Genomic DNA, 21,836 nt, shown 5'->3' on the forward strand with positions numbered 1-21,836 from the left:
GACTCAAACGAGGACGTTTTATTTTATCTTATTCATTGAGATATTTTTCAAAATCGTCTTCAGATTCGGCGGTGTCGGATGAAGATGATGATAATTCAAGTACTGATTGATCAAAGCTGCCTGATGTTGTCTCGTTTCCCACTCAAAGACCTTTCATACGAATCGTTAATTCAAACAGAGCGTTCTTAGCTCTATTTATTTGTCATAAATTTCGTAATTAAAAAAATGCATTTTATATAAAAAATGTTCCGAGTCACTCATTTTTCACGACTCCGACTCCGACTCCACAGCCCTGGTTTAAATACAAGCTATAGTCATCGAAACTCTAGGAACATTACTCATTGTGATCATGAATTTATAGTCACCATACTGCTTTAGAATTTTTAAGCTTACGTTAATTTTTTAGCAACGGTACGATAATTATTTTTTAATTTAAAATTGCATTTTGCTCCTTATTATCGTCCAAACCTCTTTTGTATATTATTCTCGAAATTAAAACGCGTATGGCTGTAAATTGAGTTTAGTTTAGACCTGATCTTTGTGCTGGTGACATCAGCACACTGCGACTGGTCGTCGACATGGCCGTTCGTCGTTCGACGTGCGCTTTCGCGCTCGTTGCACTTTTATTTACCTGTTTTAGTGCGGCTATTGCACATTCCTCATCAGGTAACGTCTAATACTATTATGTTTTGATCCGGAATTAACATAATTAAACGCGACCAATCTTTTTCTGTGATATTTGTTATTAACATGTTTTAAATAACATCCATTGACCCTTACATTGCGGTAAAACAGACTGTGATTGCATCGGCCTCAGGTGACACGTGGTGTACGGGGTGAAGAATTTAATTTAACGACCACCGACGAATGACGTGAAAACAATCAATTCCAAACAATTCAACTGCTTACGTCTTGCATATTTTTTTTAAATCATAAAGCTTAACAAAACAACAATAAACAATCTGTGCGGCTATGTACAATATGTCGCAGTATTTATTGACAAACTTTACAAATCAAAATGGCTACCTTGCAAAAGTGAATCTGACAGTTTGGATTTCGTATGTTTTCTCGAATAGTATACGTAATATTACAACAATGGCATCACGCAATGATGCACTGTAGTTTATTGTGTTTTTGTACGTTCATTGAAACGTCGAAATCGAGCGTAGGGGTCAAGTATGACGCATGCGCGCAACGGAAGAAAATCTGTCGATCGAATCGCGATGCACTTTATCGACTTGTGAAAGCGTAAAAAATTCAAGGTCGCAATTGTGATCCAGTGTATGACATGACGTATTCAATTATTGCATGCAAAACCCAAACCGGAAGTGTCAATATACTCTGGCTGCTACTTCCCGTTGCCCTCCTGCCCCGTACTAACGGTTCATAACTCATTCGATTGATTTATGAATCCACAAATGACTTTTTTTCTATATCAATTTAATTTCGGGCGTAAATTAGTAAATGAAGCGTCTGATACAACAATGTTGCAAGCGCAAAAAATTCTAATTCGAATTATATTATACTAGTGGTACTACCCGGGCTTCTCACAGTAAATGGAAATTAAATAAAAATTTTCATTTGTTTTTTTTTTTATTAAATTTATTTGAATCGAAAAAAAATTTATATCATTTAACGACCGACCAATCACAATCGTCTTTGACCAATCCATCCAATCACAAACAAACTACACTCACCGTTTCGGTTTTATATATAAGATTCCTTACATTGAAACAATAAATTGTATGTTAGAAGAAAAACTAAAGCATCACTTAACATTATTCTAGCTGATATTTCGATTACAGTAGAACCTCTATTATTTGATTTAGATAACAAAGAACCCCAATATGAAAATATACTCTTCACCTTCATTTAATTTTCTTTGATACATATCGCGACTTTAGATTACCAACGCAATAACTTTACGATCTAAATTGAGTTATGAATGCAGTTTTGTTCCTGTTTTCATACTCTCTTAGACCACATTGGTATCCTTTCAAAGGTTTCCGCAAAGATGCACTGAATAGTAGCGCAGTTTCGATCCTAATTTTCAAAGGCCTTCAAGAAGAACTCGTCCAATAGAGTTCCGCAAAAAAGGGTCAACACCCTCGGATAACATACAAATACCACTTGACGCTTTTTTTGTGGAATTCCATTGCGTTAGTTTTTCTTGAGCACCTTTGAATGTTTGGATGTCTCGAGAGTGCAGCTCTCTTGAACGAATTACGATTGAAAGACAGAATTATTAATCCAAAAACACAGTTCTCTCGTGAAAAATCAAAAATTTCCATACCTTTTCGTAAGCTTTGAAAAAAATTTAAATTAAATAATAACAAGCTAATATTGTAATATCGAATCACAATTATTTCAATTCCTCCAAAGGCATATATCTGCATATCTTTAGCTGAGAACCGTTTACACTATTATTGTGTTTTTAACAAGCTGGGTGCACAAGTGTTACTTGCAAATAACGGATTCCAAATTCTATTCAATTCGAGGATTTTATGATTCAATGTCGACTTTGAGCAAAAAGTTTCAATTTTGAGACTGACGATCAGCATTTCTATGAACTTACTACAAACATGTGACCGAATTCGATTCTTTTCTATTCAATTGTCGGCTTTCTTGGTTTCCTCGGTTTGAGGATACAATAAAGTCTTTGCTTATTATGCAACAAATTCACCATTTGTTTTTTTTTCATTGAATCTTAATATATTTATTCCTTTGATATATTCATGCGATTTTTAACCCTTTGCCCGCGTCACCAAATTTAGCGAACATGCCCTGTACGCGGCTGCTTTTTTGCGGATTTTGTTATCGCGTTTTCGACTATAAATATAGGTTGTAATATTTTTTTGAATTTTACAACCTATATTTATTTTTTTTGACTACTGCCATCTATTGAATTTGGTTAAGTATACATTTAGTAATATTTTCAACCAAGCTATAAAATTTTAACACAATAGACGGCTCTTATACAGGTTGGAACTTCCAAGACATCTATGCGTGTCTCGCGCGCTGAGGGCATGTTCGCTAGGACATGTATAGTAGTCGTACGCGGTGGAAAGGTTAACCGAGTAATTTTGTGACAATTTTCGCAAATCTTTTTTTAATACTTACCTCATGCAAAAGTTACAAACGTTAAATAAAAATACTAATGTGGTTTGATTATATTGAGCCAATCAAAGTTCATCCACTTGGAAAACCGCAATATAAATTACTTAAAACTCGGTTTGTAACTTGTAAATTGACGCTGTTTTCTTTTTTTTTTATCTGATCAGTCAATTTAACCACTTAATCACCACACGTTTGTAGAAACCGATTCGATTATTTTATTATATGTGTTTAGTGCAACCCTTGGCACAACCTCTAGAATATTCTCTTAATTCCAAGTTGTATATAACATTCCGTGAAAACCCGTCAACCGGAAGTGTCACTTCACTCTAGTTCTATTTTTCTTCCACTATTTTATTCGACTCTTTAAATATGGGTGCTCTTCATGAGGAAACTATGAAGTATTAATCTTTGTATCAATGTGATGAAAATAATACAATTTAATAAACCGGAAGTGGAATTTTTCCACAGAAAAGTAAAAATGTTGTGACGTATCAAGTTGAAAATTTATATTTGTATTCTTTATGTACTAATTTATGTTAATGAGGTTTGGGTTAGAATTCGTAATCCGGAAGTCGTCATTTTTTTAAAGCAATAATTAATTATTTTATTTTGACCTTTTACATTATTTATATCTTCTTAATATTGTATGTTTATAATATTTATAAACCTTTGAAGGAAGGAGCGTCGAGATCGTACGTGTGTCACGAACCGGGTTCGAGTAAGACCCCGGTATTTTTTAATCAAAATATAGCTTTTCTCAATACAAATGGGTTCAATATACATATCTTTTTAATCATTTTATATATCAACATAAAAAAGTTTTAGTCCTATAGCATGTTTTCGACTACTTTTGTATTTAAAAATAACGACAAGCATCAACATGCAAACGCACATAGGCAAGACCAACAGGCGGCTGCATGACTCAATAGCCACGTGCCAAACGCGGCGAAAACAATAACTTACGAAAATATAGCTGTCTCTTTCTCTCGAAAATATAACAAGAATATGCGAGCGAACAGTCAAAAACGTGACTTATCGCTACCGCCTTTAAATCATACTTTGAAACGTAGAAATGTATTTTTTACGAGTACCCCTTTTTTAAATCATACAAAATCTATTCAAATAAATTTCTCGTAGTTCATTCTAGGAATACAAGAAATATAGCTTTAAAACCACATAGATATTACGAAAAACGTATAAATTGGGGCACTTGTATACCCCACTTCGTTGAGGGAGGGTTAAGTAATAAAAAAATTTGAACCAAATCCGACGATGAAGGTAGAACTTTTATCTTGTCTAAGTTTCCATACATTTGCACTCAATTTATATCGAAAATGCTCTCAGATTCGGTATGTCTGAACGTGTATGGATGTTTCATTATCGAATTTTGTTTCTTATACTTGTTATATTCATCAAATACTTAGATAAAGTCGTGGGTTGGTTACATCCGTTTTTTTTAAATATATGACTAACATTACGCAGGCTGGAATCGTATGTTTCAATGTTTATTATTTGCTTATATCATTCAATATTAATATTTTGCTTATCAATATTTGTTCCCATTCAAAAATAAATAAATGCTACAACGTCACGTACATATTATATATGATGCGATAAAATTCGCTGAGATTTTACCATAGAAAACATATTGGTCGTATTCCAGTGGTGAAAGTGAACACTTGTAAAAATGTAAATGCAACGATAGATAGTAATTACAGCGTATACCAGTGTTTCTCAAACACCGCTATATGATTGTCGATAAGCTGCTAAAAGTTTTTTGTAGCTTCATTTATCACTCTCTTCGTAAATATTAACACTTTGTCGACGTATTATGAAATCACCCGCTCTATGCATTATTTCAAGTAAATGCCGATTTTTGGAATGACAATTTCGTCATTATATTCTCATTTCATTTAGCCTGGCAGTGGGTAAGCTTTGCATCTCGATTCTTATCGGTCAACCATCAAAGTGATGAACTCAAACTAAATTATGTGGGTGGTAGACATCTTGATTTGATGGTTGTACCTCATGCCTGCACAGTTCTTTATCGAATGGCTCCTATTCCAAGAGCTATCCGACTTCTCAATGAAATCGTTGCTGCTGAGCCTGATTGTGATATTTTCCACCTCAGTGAGCGTAGATTATTTTAACCTACCTGTCTGGTAGCCTGCACTCATCCTTATTTTCATAATTGAATGTGATGCATGATTGGAATTTTGATCTTCTCCCTATTTGGGCATCGCAGGGATGTTTTGTATCTGCAGCTGGTTCTTATATATTGGCGCTGGCTTTTACTCGTCTCTCTGTATTTTTTCAACCATTGTGGCGCATTAGGGACTTCTGTAATGTCACAATGGTCTAAACTTAAATGAATAAATATATTAGTATATTGCTCGATTAGTAATGAACAAGAGCACCATCAAAGGCACAAAAGATACTCAGTTTTAACATTTTAATTTAAATTCAAGCACTCAATGTCTAACCCTTTGAGTGGTGACGTCTTTTCTGTTGAAAGCCGCCGCGCTGAAAATTTCCAACTAGATTTACTTAGAAATCCAATAGAAAGCCGGTATAAAAATTGTAGCTGATCCAAACAAACCCTAGATAACTACCGCCGAGGATTTCGAGTTTTGCTTAGACTCTCTAATATATCTTGCAACAATATTAAATAAGCAAAAGAAGTCTATCAATGAATGTATTTTTCCAAAACGAGTTCCATCTTCTTCATTGTTGTTGAAATGTAATGGCTCACATTCTAAATGCCAAGCCACAATCTAAAATACTCAGCAGTTGGGGATTTCCATTGAGAAATTCTGCTATGGTTATAAATTCAGAAATTCCGGTGTAAACCAATCTTTATAAACATTGACACGGATTACACGACCCGTGTTCAATGCATTTTTTTTTTTTCAACTCAACCTGAAAAGGCTTAGCGGGTAGCATCGGCGTATTTCAGGCTCACGGACTTGTTAGCGAAACGCCAATCGGCATTCAAAGGGTTGAACACGGTCATTTTTTCAATTATTTTATACGATTTAGTTAATGGAGATTCGGCCGAATCGACCCACATCCCCGTGCCGGATTAATTTTTCATCACGTCTCTACTAACACAGCTCAATTTTCAATTACACGGCAGCAACATCACTCGAGATAACGACACACCGGCTCAAGTGTTGTCGTTGTCATTTGCATACTTTTGTTTACACCCCGTACGTACATACATACATATCTCAACTCAATATCCCATTGCTTAACATTATTTTCCATAACCAAATGTAACCAGTTAACACCGGTGCGTCTGAAACGACTAGTTATCGCGCGTGCGTGTGTGTGTGTGTGTGTGTGTGCGTGCGCTTCGATTCCGAGGATGAGTATTTTTGTTTTCGGCGGCGAAAAGTGTGCACACACTTATATTTATTCATAATTATATGCTAATTGATATTAAATTTGCAGATGGCCTCACAAATTTGCATATGTATTTGCCGTTTCAAGACGACGCGACGGCAAATGTACGATCGCGTAGAACCCTGCCCGAGGGGATCCCGAAGGATGTGGTCACGCCTCAAAGCACGTCGGTGCCCACATTAGAGTCCACTCTGGCCCCGAATAATAAGACGGCTTCCCCGAACAAGAATGCGACGTCCACGTCCTCGTCCAATGTTAAAGCAGATGCGGCTAAAAATGTCACCCTCACGACCAGTTCGACGCCAAGTGAATACCTTTCCTTATCTCGAATATATATTTGTGTATTTTGTAATCTTTTCCTGTTAAATTTGTATAGTGTTGGTTCGCCTTGTATGTATTGTAGTGTTAACTACTCACCATGTGGAGGTTTTTTAAACTGTGTGTCGCAATTTACAGCTTTGGTTTACTGTTAATTCTAGTCGAACACTGTTGGATTGATAAAACTATTGGCAGATTGATAAGGTCGTGGCTAGAGGTACGATTGGTTGGTCCCCTCTCTCTCTCTCTCTCTGGAATGTTAGCATAACCAAAGTCATTCGTTTTAATGCATATGTTACACAGGTGACCGTCACCGCACCCAATGTTAAAAAGTCGAAAATGTTCCTTTACCATGCATACATATGAAAAACGGTTAGTATATATATATATCAGTGGCGTGCAGTCAAAGTCTCTCTCCGTCGTACATCCTCAATTAATTTGCGCGAGCAGGATACAACAGGAACCAGAGGAACAGGTTTTTCCTCCTGTATCCTGCGCGCGCACATTAAACAAGGCTGTATGACAAAAAGAGATATAATTTCACCACATGCCACTCATATATATATTATATATACATAGTACCGTTTACTATGCACCCTTTTTTTTTGATCTTTTGATTTTCGATCTTTGCCTTCCGATATTTGCTTTTTCGGGCTTTTCACTTTCGGTCCCGTGAGGTAGACCCATGTATATAATAAAAATCAATGTTTGTCTGTCTGTCACATGTGCATTCCTATACCGTTGAACCAATTGCGATGAAACTGTAATGTTTCTGTAAAAAAAATCGCTGAAAAACGGGAACGTGTATGGTAAATTCAGCAAATTGATATTGGAGTTTGTTGGTTTTATCTGACGATAATTTTCGATCAGAAGATCACCGTGCCCAATAAAAATCATTATCCATTCTTATTCGTCATTTTTTAGACTCGAAACCATTGGAGAACAAATCTTACCCAATAAAACTTCACTATATGGTAAATAGAAAAGAAAAAACGTTTCGACTTGATAAAGTGGGCTACGCTTGAGATTAGAATATGTATGAAAAATAATCACCATTGAGAACATTCTATTACAGCCAAGATTTTGACCCACAGACAACCTTGGAGTTTGTATTAAAAACATTCAACTCGAAAGATATATGACACCAGAATGTAATAAATCAGTGTTATCTATGTTAATTATTGATGAAACGGTAACGGTAAAGTTGTACTGTTTATATTATATATAAAAGTCCAGCGCATTTGTAGGTACAAACATATTTCGGAAAAAATCTACATATCTTCACTTCAGATGGCCGTTTACTCATTGACCTCCCAGTTTACCATAAATTAAAATGTATACAATAAGTAACAGAGACTAGTTGCGTAGTATTCTAATTACAATTATGCACACACTCCTAATTAGAATGTTGATAAGCAAATCAGACCTTTTGATCGGATCTGGTTATCTTAATTTGTATTAAAAAAAAAAATGTAAATAACATATTTGCACAGTATCAATAATAGCACTGTTGTTCAATTTATTATAAATATGTATATAAATACTATATGGCAGAACGTGGGAACAGAATGGGGATTTCGAAAAAACAAATTTTAGAGTACCAGGAGCATACATATGTATGCAGAGATAATATAAAATATAATATCCAGTTGCAATTTCAGAATAAGCTTTGTAATTTTCTAATATATATGCAAATTTGGAATAGGCTTTGTTAAGTTAAATGTATCTTAACACTATGGTGGCCGCTGACTCATATTTGTATCATATATGATTCACGACTGCGTGAATATATTTTTCAGTCCACTGATATATATTCGTTTATGACGAAAACGTGGTTCAAATTTGTATCATCGGCCACAAACGATTGACGCAAACGTGATACAAAATTATATCAGCAGACTGGTAAAGTTCGCGCCGTCGTAAATCATATATGTACCAGCGGCCACTAAGTGTTGTGCACCCAACATGATACAAATATGAGTCAGCGGCCACCATCGTGTTAAGGTTTTTCGATTTCGAAAAACCAAATTTTAGTATGCCAGGATGTATGTATTATTAATTATTATTATATAATTGATTTCGAATGCGATTTACATTTTGATTTCGAGGGCGGGCGCGGGGGGTCCAGGTCGGTGGGGTGCCCCCTCGGTACGACAGCTTCGTTTACTGTTACGGATCCCGATTACTGTTTCAGTTCCGCATCCGGATTCCTGTCTCAGTTCCGGTTCCCGACTTTTGCTTTAATTTCTGATCTGGTTTCCTGTTACTGGTCCGGATCCCGATTACTGTTTCAGTTCCAGATCCGGATTCCTGTTTCAGTTCCGGATCCGGATTCTTGTTTCAATTCCAGTTCTGGATTCCTCTTTGTTTTGGATACGGACTCCATTTTCAGTTCCAGATACCGATCCCTGTTTCAGTTTTGATTCCCGATTTCTGTTTTAGTTCCGATTCCAATTAATTAGTACTATAAGTATTGTAATTTGTTTCCGAAACCACCCGTCGAAATTTCAACGGCCACAACAGAGAAATGTTATAATAATAGAAGTGGCTTTAGGCGTTATATTGTTGTCAAGTGACGATTATCCATCCATATTTGAAGCCTGGTGGTCGATGGTATGTCCAATAAAAACTTCTCTGGGCAAGGGCAACGGGCAAGTGCATCGTTAAAAATTGCACGATGCATTCAAAAACACACAATAAACAACATGGTGTACATTTTTATAAGTAAATTGATCATTTAAGTAACATATTATTCAATTAACATCGTATATGAAAGTTTTCATGAAAGCGTCGGCATTCGGCAAAAGCATACGCGTACAATATTGCGTATTTATGGAAACGGTACGCATGCTATTGAAACAAGAAATGTATTCAAGAAGGCGCTTCTATTATTGTAACACTAGTTGTAAATAAAACGAACGGCTCGTTTCAACATCGGAGTGTTGTTTTAGTTTTATTTATTTACATACGTACAGTTCCTAATCAAAATTAGCACAAAGGGAGCGTGAATGAATTATTCACGGAATTTATGATTGCATGCCGACAGGTTTTCGTGTATTATTTTTATGTACGATTGTATTATATTTTGTGTGTGTTGTTTTATATTAACTGCAACATATCATTGTTTCTAATTGACCTCAGTTGGATAATGAAAATAATGTTTGGCTGGCTTTCGACCGCGATTACGAACGGGTGTAATCGTTGTCGGTTGACAACGCGGTGTGCAGACGTTGTTCTGGTCGAAAGTCGTATGTGTAAGCATTGATGATGTTGTTTATAGAAGCAGAGGGCGGTGCCGCCCATCACAATCTGGGCGAAGATGATGTGGACTTGAGACGCTTTAAAGACTGCGAGCGCGGCTCGAATTTAAATTCTTCCATATGCGTGAGCAAACCCATAGTTCCCGATGAAGGTAATGCCAACACGGCAATTGTTCATATGTACATAAATTGGAATAAAAAATAAAAGCCTTCATAAGTTGAATTTCATTTTAATGTATTCGTATTGTTGGTTTTTATTGATGTTGACATGACATTTTAATTCGGTATTAAAATGCTGCAGAACGGGTTTTCGCCACCTTTTTCCTCAAATCTCATTTAAAATTCATATATATATATATATATATTCATTGAAATAAAATAGTAAAAAAAGAAGAAAAAAACAAAAGAATTCGATCGCACATTTTTAATTTAAATTTTTGTACTTTGGATGGTTTCATACGAAATGATATATTTTTATTTCCTATTAACGGAAAAAGATTCAATTAACATTTTGACAGTTTACATTTCTTATAGTATATTGTGTGGTAGAATCCTTGTTGAATTGTCGACTATGTACATTTGTTATAGTATATTGAGTGGTAGAATCCTTGTTGTTGAATTGTCGACTATGTAAATACGGTCATTGGATTATTAGTCACATCACGATCGCCCAAAAGACGATTTTTGACATGAAAATCGCGAATACGGAATATTTGGCAGTCGAGTTCTCGTTAGTGTGATAGTTATCGTTAGTATGATGGACTTTTCGGCCGCCAGATGTTCCGTTATAGAGATTTTAGTGACTTTTGGGCGAGCGCTTTGTGACCAATAATCACCGAACCGTTTGGTACATCAATATTGGTGGTAGTAATAAATTATCAATGTAAAAAATGACAGTTTTATAAAATTGGTACTTTCTTTTCATATCTAGTTTGACTCTGAAACGGTTGGTGTTTAATATTGTGTATTATTAATTAAGTAGAAATTTATAATTTTGTATTTTGGATGCACAATCTTTTGGTAGAATTTAATGTGTGTTGTTTTACATTCGGGTCAGTATTTCTTATATTCGATCCAATGTAGCGTGAGACTTACGAGAATTGAGCATGCTGTCACATTCGTGCGATGTGTTGTAACATTGTAAGGACGTATAATAATTTCCTTAATTTAATTTCCTTATTAAATATATAATATTATTACAATGTAATTCAATGCAAGGTCTTTAACCACTTCATCGCCATAAGCGCACCGGTGCGCGCTCTTCGTATTTATGACTCGAAATAAATTTTGGTTTCTTAACAGTGACATCTAAAAATATCCTGTGATACTAATGAAATTTAAAAAAGTCAATATTTTTTTGTTAGTTTGAGATATATTCAAGAGATAGTGTCAAGGGTTGAATCGGTTTCTACAAACGTGTGGCGATTAAGTGGTTAATAATATTACTGTAAGTTATGCTTTTCATAACATGATGTAGACAATTACTTTTATCGTCTAAAAAATATAAATTTCCATTCATTTAAAATATATACGTATTCCATAAATAAATTAATAATTTCAACAACGTACGTATTTTATATTAAAATTTTATCAACACTATGGTGGCCGCTGACTCATATTTGTATCATGTTTGGTGCACAACGCTTACTGGCCGCTGATAAATATATGATTCACGACTGCGCGTATATATTTTTATACACGCAGTATATAGTTTTATACAAAAATATATCAGCGGACTGAAACAGTTCGCGCAGTCATAAATCTTATATGTACCAGCGGCCACTAAGCGTCGTGCACCCAACATGATACAAATATGAGTCAGCGGCCGCCATCTTGTTAACGTAAATATTTCAAAATACGAAACCCAAACTCAAAACTCACAAAAAATAAAATTCAAACTATACGCACGAACAATGTTGTACTTCTTGACCAAAATTCAAAGCGAAACTGAAACGAAATGTAATTGGTCATTGCAGATCGAGTACATTTTACGTGAGTCTCATGATAGATCGGTTCGAATATATCAGATGGTGTCAGTAATTATTTTGTATAATTTCTTATTAATCGTGTGGCTTATATCATATTTCATCATATAAGACGAACTGGATCACCGTGAAGTCGTGAGCTTTCTCGTTCGTCTCTAGTTTCGTTCGTTATCATTTTGATAGGTGCATATAAACAATAACATTCCTCCAATTCTGATTTTAAGGAAATGGCAGTGCTGTCGACGATTTTAATTCGGACGAGTTCACCGAGCTACAAGAGACGCTGCTCGCCAGTCACAATGTGACTAATATAAAGAATGTAAGCGATAATGTATTTTATTGTGACAACAAAGTCACGCTTGTCATCATTTGCTTGAGAGTTTTTTTTATCGACTTTTTGCAGGACACTCACGAGTATTACAACAGTACGTTTATTGTGGACAAAAATCGTTTCGAAGAATATTGGAAGATGATTATGAACAGCGGTGCGGTCATCACGACTCCAGTTCTAAGCCAATCCCATAAAAGAGCAGTGGTATGACTCGTTCGTTTATTCGTATTATGTATCTTTCGCTTTATTCATGTGCGAGTTGTTTTCGAATGATGCGTGACTAAAAATAATATCCAAATTGTACGTGTTGTGTATTTTATGACGTAAGTGCTAATATGATCAACGCAGCGATTTGAACATTCTATTACCGTACTCTGATTGTGTTTTATTGACATTTGAATTTATACCACACTTGCAAGAGAAAAATTTAAAGACACCGAGAAGACTTTTATTTCCATAGCGAATAATTGAATTCTTCTAATGTCTTGTCCGCATCCACCTTGTCGATTACATGCGCAAGTGCACCGATATCAGTGGAACAGCTTGATTCGTAGCCAAGACAACTTCTTCCTGCCAATCCATATCCTACCTTCTATTTTCCTCATGATCATCAAATAGAGAAATTCGTAATTTAGACCCCGTATCATGTGTGGTACCTCGAGGTACTCCTTCTTTCTCCGCTTGGTGACGGAAACAAGTTCCCTGCCTCTCCCTATCATGCCGAGGACAGCTTCATTTGAGACTTTTTTGGTCCATCCTATCTTCAGTCTCGTGGATGGCGCGTCGTATCAATGCCGAGATGCTTGCCCTGATGGGAAAGCATGTCGAAGTGTGAAATGGCGTAAATTGGAGTACTTTGGACATGTGATGCGGAACGAGAAATACGATCTACTGCGCCTAATAATCCAGGAGAAAATCGTAGGCCAACGCAGTCGGGGCTGGCGGAAAACATCGTGGCTAAAGAATCTTCGGCAGTGGTATGGCCTCAGCACCCGAGCACTATTCCGAGCAGCCATTGACAAAATATGAATGGGACATCTAGTTGCTGATGTTCTGGGAGGACATGGCACGTGAAGAAGAAGAAGAAGTATCTTCAGCATACGCTTGTGGACCCACATCTTAAAAGCTTCGATGCGTCTGATCATCCTGGCCTTCAGAGTTCACGTTTCGCATCCATATAGCAACACTGACCAGACGTAGCCCTTCGCGAATCTCAAACGCGTACGATTTGATAAACCTTAATTTTGATAAACGCTGTTCTAAACAGATTCTTAAATATTCATCTGGGTCCATCTGTTCATTTAACCAAGTACCCAGGTATTTAAATCTCTTGACTCTTTCTGACACCTATCCATCCAATGTTAGATCACCGGTGTCTGTTTGTATTTTGTCAACTGGTATAAGTTTTGAATAAGTGTGCTTTAATGAGAGTAAAATATGTATTCGTTTCTAATTCACAGATTGTTAACTTGTCGTTCGGCTTTCCGTTCTATGGACACTATGTGTGGAACATAACGATAGCTACTGGTGGATTCTTATATATGGGAGATTACGTTCATAAGTGGATTGCAGCAACCCAGTTCATCGCACCGTTGATGGCCAACTTCGACGCCGGTCTTCATAATGACAGTTTTGTCAAATACATAGATAACGGTTAGTTTGTTACTGTTAGAGATGCGTAATTTTCGCATTTTGCGATCGCCATTGCGAAGAATATATGTATGTACATATCTCATTGAAATAATGTTTGTCTTAATTGCTATGCTCTTTGTTGGGATGGTTAGGTCAAAGCCAAGAATGTTGAATTCTGACTTACTCCTTACATATGTAATATTATACAATTTTCTCCTAACTTACTACTACATTTGATTAAATGTATGGTCTTATTGAAATAATGAAAAATATTCTGATGCACTTTATTATTATTATTTTGCGTTGTAATATTGTCTGTTTTGCGTTGTTCTAAATTTTATAAGCTGCGTATGTACTTGGATTCAAACATTGCTTTATGTTAAAACATGTTCATTTCATATAACCAGGGTTGTGGAGCATTTCAAGCGGAGTTGTAAAAAATCAACCGACTCCATTTTTTTAATGAATAATATTCCGGTATTCATTAACTATAGTTTTTAAACTACTGTTTTATTAAAGTAAATCGATTAATTAATTAAAATTCCTTTCCTCGCCAATTACAAACATCGATATACAATTTTTAGAATATTTTTAAAGAAGGATCATAGAGACATCAATAGATGATAATTTGCAGCATTTTTGTACGAATCAGCGAAATTCCAGATGCTGAAAACTGGAAAATTGCGAGAAATGAGTAAAGTTTGCCAATTTGTTGGAGCCGTTTCAATGAAAATCAGATACGTTGGCAAACTCTGATAGGAAACGATCGACCTGGGGGCACAAATCAAGGTCAACCACTGGGGAGTAAACCCGTGACCACTATGTTCGAAAGCATATGTGCTAACCACTAGTCCAAGCTCCTGGTTTAATTTACCAATAATTCAATAAATTGGATTACATTTGAATTTTTTTGTATTTTGAAAATCGCTGTTACTTTTATTACTAATAGTTGGATACGTTGACAAGAAAAGTCTGAGTTGGTAAATTTTGATCCGACTCCACAGCCCTACGTATATGTAACACATAATAAGCATCACATTCAGTATTGAAAATGAATAAAAGGAATGATGATTTGGTTTGTTTGAAATCATACTTAATTTCGGATACACTAACATTTAAAATGTGTTTTGATTACAGTAATGTTTTGATTTACAAACTTTGCAAAATTATATATTTTGCCTAATTTTATCATTTTTTAACATGTTTAGCATTAGTTTGCGTATTATTTTATTAGTGGCATGTTGAAGGTGAATTCGCACAGCACAATGTCTTATTGTGTTTCTCGTTTTGTTATTAAAGGTACGTCGTTCACGGTCATCTGGGAAAATGTCACACTGCAGGACAAGAATCAAAGTGAAAAATTCACATTCGCCACGCATCTCCTAGCCAACGGTGATATAACGTTCGCTTACAAGTCGGTTCCTATACCAATTGATTCCATCCGGAATGACAGCCATCCGGTTAAAGTCGGACTCAGCGATGCTTTCATAATTGACAAAATGTTCTTCCGTGAGTATATATATGCTCAAGTTTTATTATTTAACGTACATTTTCATAAATCTTATTATATATGCTTTACCAAATCGCCATATTTAAACATTCGCGTTGAAACTATGAAGTTTCGTCACAGAAGAATTATATTTAAAAATTATTTTTTCGTCTGTTTCAGTCTCTCGAAGAAAATCCATATACGAGTATCACCTGGTGGACTTCCGCAGTAAACCCATCACAAATAACACATTGATATATTTGACTGCGTTGCCGACTTGTCTACAATATAACACCTGTAGTTCGTGTATTCAACATGAAACTGGATTTAATGTAATTTTCTTATTCGAAACTCCTCAGAATTACTCCGACTCTGAGGAATTTATCTCTTTTTGCTATATTTTCGATATTAGCTAGCAAAAGTATTAATTGTTTGTTATTTACCTTAATTTCTAGTGTGCATGGTGTCCCAATATTAATCGATGCTCTCACGGAAATGATAGAAATCGTCAAGATTGGATTATTAAAAGTCAGTAATGATAATATTGAACTGAAATGAATAATTTTTATTCAAAATACTAATGTAATGTTTTCAATTTACTACAGATTGTGAAGAGACAAAAATCAACAAATTGTCTCAATGCCAAACAACAGTCACCGTAGCACCTAGCAAGAGTCCTCAGGATCACATTGCGCCGAACATTTCTAGCAAAAATAATTCAGAAACTACATTACACCCTAGTAAGTTTCAGTGGAGTATCATATGTGAAATTATTATACAGTAGAACCTGGATTATCCGCACTAATTGGGGATGAAGGTAGTCCGGATAATGGAAAAAGTCACAATTGGCAGGGAAAGACGTGTACATTCAGTATGAATAATTTTTATTTGTCTACAATTCTCTATTAAGAAATTCAATCATGTATTTTTGCTTAAAGTTAGGCTGTTCTTTTTGAAGCTGCCAAATCGCGAATACTTTTCATACAATAATGGACCAGATATTGGGTGTCGAGACGATCGTCTTTGAATGAACCACATAAAAATACAGTCTTCAACTTCTTTATATCCTGATTTTTGCATAACCTTACGCTCCGAGCTTCCATCTTATGACATTAAAGAATCAGTAAACTTCATAATTTTCTCACTTTGTTTTTTTATATCCAAGATCTGTTCCAACACCTAATTCAACAAAAAAAACGTACTAAGAAACCGCTTTTTAAAGCATTGATTTTATATGTGTCTTTTATAACACGATGGCGGCCACTGACTCATATTTGTATTATGTCGGGTGCACAACGCTTAGTGGCCGCTGGTACATATTTGATTTATGACTGCGCGAACTGTATGAGTCTGCTGATATATTTTTGTATCACGTTTGCGTCATTCGTTTGTGGCCGATGATACAATTTTGTATCAAGTTTTCGTTTATTACATATTTAATAATAATATGACGAAAACGTGATACAAATATATATCAGCGGACTGAAAAATATATACGCACAGTCGTGAATCATATATGTATCTGCAGCCAGTAAGCGTTGTGCACCCAACATGATACAAATACGAGTCAGCAGCCACCATAGTGTTAATGATAAAACAACACGTTTTCTTTTCCATATTGGTAATATTAAACATAGATATTTAAATCGCGATCAAGTTTTCAAGCAACAAACGCGTCCTTTGAATATTGAATTTTGAAGACAACTGATTCATTTCTCGTTTTTATTTTCGAATTTTTATGTTATGCATATCAAAGCAGTAAAAATTTTGTTTGTTTTTAACAGTCCGGATAATCTAGGTTCTAATTACTGTATTACGAAAACATTGCTCGGTCGTGAATTTTCATTTTCACCTCATATTTAGCAGACGACGTCTACTTTTTTGGCAATAAATTTTTCATATAATTTTCTAGAAGCTACAAATGAAGAGGTGCATCAACCGAACAACGAAGGGGGACAGACAGCAGTGACGGTCAGTTTGGTCGCTTTATTAACGACCGTAGGATTGTTGGCCTGGTTGGTGTATGCTTATCGCAACCCCCACACATATAGTGGACAACTACTGATTAAAGTGAGTACTATGTGGAAGTCGCCAAATTGATCTAGATAAAGATGTTGAAGTCACAATATTGATCTGCCACTCGGTTCTTAAACGCATCGCAATTGATGACAATGTTGTTACTATTTTCAATTTTTTTTTTACATATTTTGTATGTATGTGAAAATTGTGTATTATTTTGGTTTGAAAATTTAATCGAAAAATCGAATTACAACAGATTTCAAAGTGAGTGCAATCATTTTAATCATTGAACAGATTTAATAAATTTTATTTATTTTTTACATATATACCAGGAAGGCCTTACATGTAACCCCAATGCGCCTTCCTGGCCAATTACAAACATTTCAGCATTTTTTTTATTATATTATACATGTCGCTGAATTACGAGACATCTATGAATTGTACATTAATCAATCTCAAATAGTGGTGACATAGTAGGTAGGAAGGATATTTAGCCAATTTTACTGGGAACCGTTTCAACAATGAAATCAGAGAAAATTGGCAAACTCCGATAGGAAACGATCGACCTGGAGTCACAAATATCCAGGTAGCACTACAGCTCATGAGATCGAACCCGGCACCTCTCGACGCTAAGCAGAAGCTTAACCGCTTGCCCGCGACCGTCTCCTATGGAAGCTTTGGGCGACAAGTCTATATTGCGGCTGTCTTCCATAGAATTTCTGAACTTTGCACGGGATTTTGAGCCTTATATGCACCTATTTCAACTGTTTTAAGGTTCAAAATTGGTTGAATATATTACTGAGAGTTGAATGCCATCTATTCAATTTGCTTAAAATGAATATATACCAGTCAAAATTAGTTTATTAGAAACCTCGTTTATGTGACGTCACGTCTTCATACAATTGTATGAAGAATGATTATTTGACAATTAAGCCAAAACTACGAGATATATTGTGTATTTTATTGTTTAAAATAATACTTTGTGTTAATTAATATATCTGGTTACTTGAGTAAATATTAAAATCTGTATTTAAGGTCGAAAACTCGATTGCCAAATTCGCGAAAAAGGTGCCGCATACAGGGCTTGTTCGCTATACTTATTGCCACGGGCAAAGGGTTAACGACCGAGCTATGCTGCTGGCTAATGTTTTTTTATTGTTATTATTTATTTAAAAATTAATCTAAACAACAACAAAAACGATTCTGATTTTAAATTAACGCCATACTTATAAGAATTAGATATTTAGTTATGTATTTTATAGAAATTACAAGTAATATATACCTTCTAGTGTAGTTATTTTAACGGATGGTTTCGGAAAGGAATTGATACAAGAGTTTTAATTAAGTTATATTTTATATATAAATATAGTGTATAAGGTAATTTATAGGCGCGCGCGCGTATTAATAGTAGAAAATCGAGCTTGCCGTTCACCCACATCGAAATGATGCATGAATCTGACGCTGACGTCACCCATTTCAACGCAAGTGCTCAATATCAGGAGCACATGTCAGACGCTCCACCCCCCCCCCCCCCCATTTCCCCCCCGTCTCCTCGACACGATCGGTTGTCACGTCACATCCCTATGCACAACGTATACTCTTGGTATTCTAAGATACGTTTTTTAAGAAATCTCCATACTTGTCGATGCACTCGCACACACCCACAAACATACATCGCGTCTCTTTTTTTTATATATATACATGTAGGGTTGGAATTGAACGAAAGGCTGATGTATGGACTATGGCTGAGAAAGGGTATGTTACGACTGATTGTGAAAAGGGGCAGGGATGTAACGGTTAGTCGCAGTTGGACCTGTGCTCCGCACGGTTGGTCTTAATAAACTACATGATTGAAAACGCATGTGTTTGGTCTTCACCTCAACCGCCAGGTCCTGAACAGCGTCATCTGTCAGGATTCTCTACCACATACATATGTATATGTATATATATTATTATTATTAATTTTATATACTTATTTCATGCTACCAGGCTGGAAAAGGTGTTAAGGTATATTTAATTATATTAATCAGTATTATGAGTTTTACCCACTTATTTATATACGAATACACAAAGAATATCCTGTTCTTCATATAAGCATTATAAATAAATTTAATATTGCAATTTTTTCTATACTAACTGTTTGTTTTTAAATATTTTTCAGTACCGTCCATCTCAATGGAGTTGGCGTAGAGGAGAAGCTCGTTACACAGCAGCCACAATTCACATGTAATGGAATCGATTAAAAAAATAGAAAATTGGCAATGTTCTCAAAACTTCTTGATCACATCGGTAATTGTGATACTGAAAAAAAAAAAAATATATATATATCGGCCAAAGGAGTCCCCTGTTTGATCACCAAAAAATATTTTAACCATTATCGTGGCTGTTGTAAAAAATTAATCACTCGAATTTTAATCACAATCTGTCACATCTCAGTGACATTATTTTTTTCAATTAGCAGTAAGAAAATTAATCACTCGAACGTCATCAACAATGTGTCACATCTCAGTGACCTTATTTTCAATTAGTAGTAAGAAAATTTGTGAAAAATGTCAATGTGTACATATATCTTCGTAATAAATGTATTGTCGTATTGGGAAATGTGTTCATTTAAAAAATAGAATGAACATTTGAATGCAAAAAGTGCCTGTATTTTAATTGAACTGTATGCAAATGTACAGTGTGACCGTTACTTATCAATTCGACTATTAATGAAATTATCTTGGTTTGCATATGTATCTTGTTACTTGCGTGTTTTTTTTTGTTTAGCCGAGATCGATTGGGATATATTTGAGATATTTTTATATTTTTTTTTTTGTATTGTTTACGTCTTAGGTGTAGCCTTTTTTATCTTTTTTTTTTCAATAGATAAAATGTTAATTAATTTCTATTATATAATATGTATACCTTCTGTTGTGCGAAAAATCGGCAAAATTGTATCAAACGTTTTATATAGTGGATATTATTATGATTTAGTTGTTAATGATTTTAATGTATTTCTTTTCATATTATTTTAATGTACTTACAGTGGTAAGCACTAAAAATTCAAAATTTCGGTTGTGTAGTATGTGAGATATATTTTTTTCGATTTAAAACATCTTTCGATCTATATTTTTTTTCTATATTTTGGCGCTTTGTATGTATATGATTTTTTCCTATGTTTATCTTTTTTTATATGCATACGTACACTTTACATATACTGTGCAAATCTTTATTTTTTTATACAAACATATATTTTTACACACCATTTATTTTATTATACATAATATACTTCGTAGATTCCTGTGAGTTTGTGTGCAAAACACAATGTATTCATATGTGACATAAAGTTCCGAGACATGTTTTCATAAATTATGCTATGAAAATGTCCAAAAATACGAATTAACAATACATAATATTGTATTAATCGTTTTATTTTTATTTATTTATGAACGCTTGAATCAAGTATCTGAACTGTTATACTCATTTTACAACTCGAATTTTCCATTTATAAATACGTATTGTCCGTTTCATTCAATTTTTTTCTTTTTATTCCTAGTTTTAGCACACGCATAATATATATTTTTATATATATATATATATATATATATATATATATATATATATATATATATATATATATATATATATATATATATTGTTTATGGTGTAAATGTTGCATTAAAAAATCATAAAATTGTAACATCTTTTATTTTCAAGCAATCGACTGTGTGAGATCTGAAATATTATAATATGTATTTATAATTAATTATTCCAATATAATTAAATAAAAAGCACCAACAGTTGATGTGTTGAAATTGTTGTTTTTAAATGTTTTTATTTTTTATTAAATTTACCATTTTATATTATAAATTGCACACATGCATACTTTGCTTCGTATTATGTGAGTTTTTATTATCTAATTAATAAAATTTTAATTAAATACTAACGTAAAATATAAAAATCATGTACCGTATGTATATAAAATATTGTTACTAAAAAAGGAAAGGAAAGAAATGCAATTTTGTACGGCCTTGCATTCATTTTGTGATAATTAATTTTATTATTACCATTAAGTAATGTTATGAATATCAATAATAAATCATAGTCAAATAACAAGATATTAATATCTATAACCAATAATATATCATATATTATGCAAGCAATGGGTAAAACAAAAAAACACTATTAAAATTGTTAATTTCCTTCCGATGGAATCACATTGAAAATTGCAGTGCTTTCCGATTTTATACATGAATTAATTTACATCATTTTTTTCTCGATTTTTAGCCCTTCCAAAA

At 34.4% G+C, this 21,836-nt stretch overlaps 1 protein-coding gene across 2 annotated transcripts; it reads left to right on the plus strand.

The window, feature by feature from the left end:
- Window positions 1-528: 528 nt before the first annotated feature.
- l(1)G0289 (plexin domain containing lethal (1) G0289) lies at window positions 529-20,967 on the plus strand. Of its 2 annotated transcripts, XM_077446397.1 has the most exons (12): window positions 529-666; window positions 6,571-6,828; window positions 10,121-10,252; window positions 12,310-12,404; window positions 12,489-12,620; window positions 13,877-14,069; window positions 15,348-15,557; window positions 15,718-15,869; window positions 15,993-16,065; window positions 16,143-16,277; window positions 17,450-17,607; window positions 19,718-20,967. In XM_077446397.1, the coding sequence occupies exons 1-12, from the start codon at window positions 579-581 to the stop codon at window positions 19,784-19,786; spliced, it is 1,695 nt and encodes a 564-aa protein (XP_077302523.1). In that variant the 5' UTR covers window positions 529-578; the 3' UTR covers window positions 19,787-20,967. The 2 variants fall into 2 exon arrangements, with proteins under 2 accessions (XP_077302523.1, XP_077302524.1); XM_077446398.1 differs by lacking the exon at window positions 10,121-10,252.
- Window positions 20,968-21,836: the final 869 nt, after the last annotated feature.

Source organism: Arctopsyche grandis, chromosome 2 (genome assembly GCF_051622035.1).
Source record: "Arctopsyche grandis isolate Sample6627 chromosome 2, ASM5162203v2, whole genome shotgun sequence".
Lineage (NCBI taxonomy): Eukaryota > Metazoa > Arthropoda > Insecta > Trichoptera > Hydropsychidae > Arctopsyche > Arctopsyche grandis.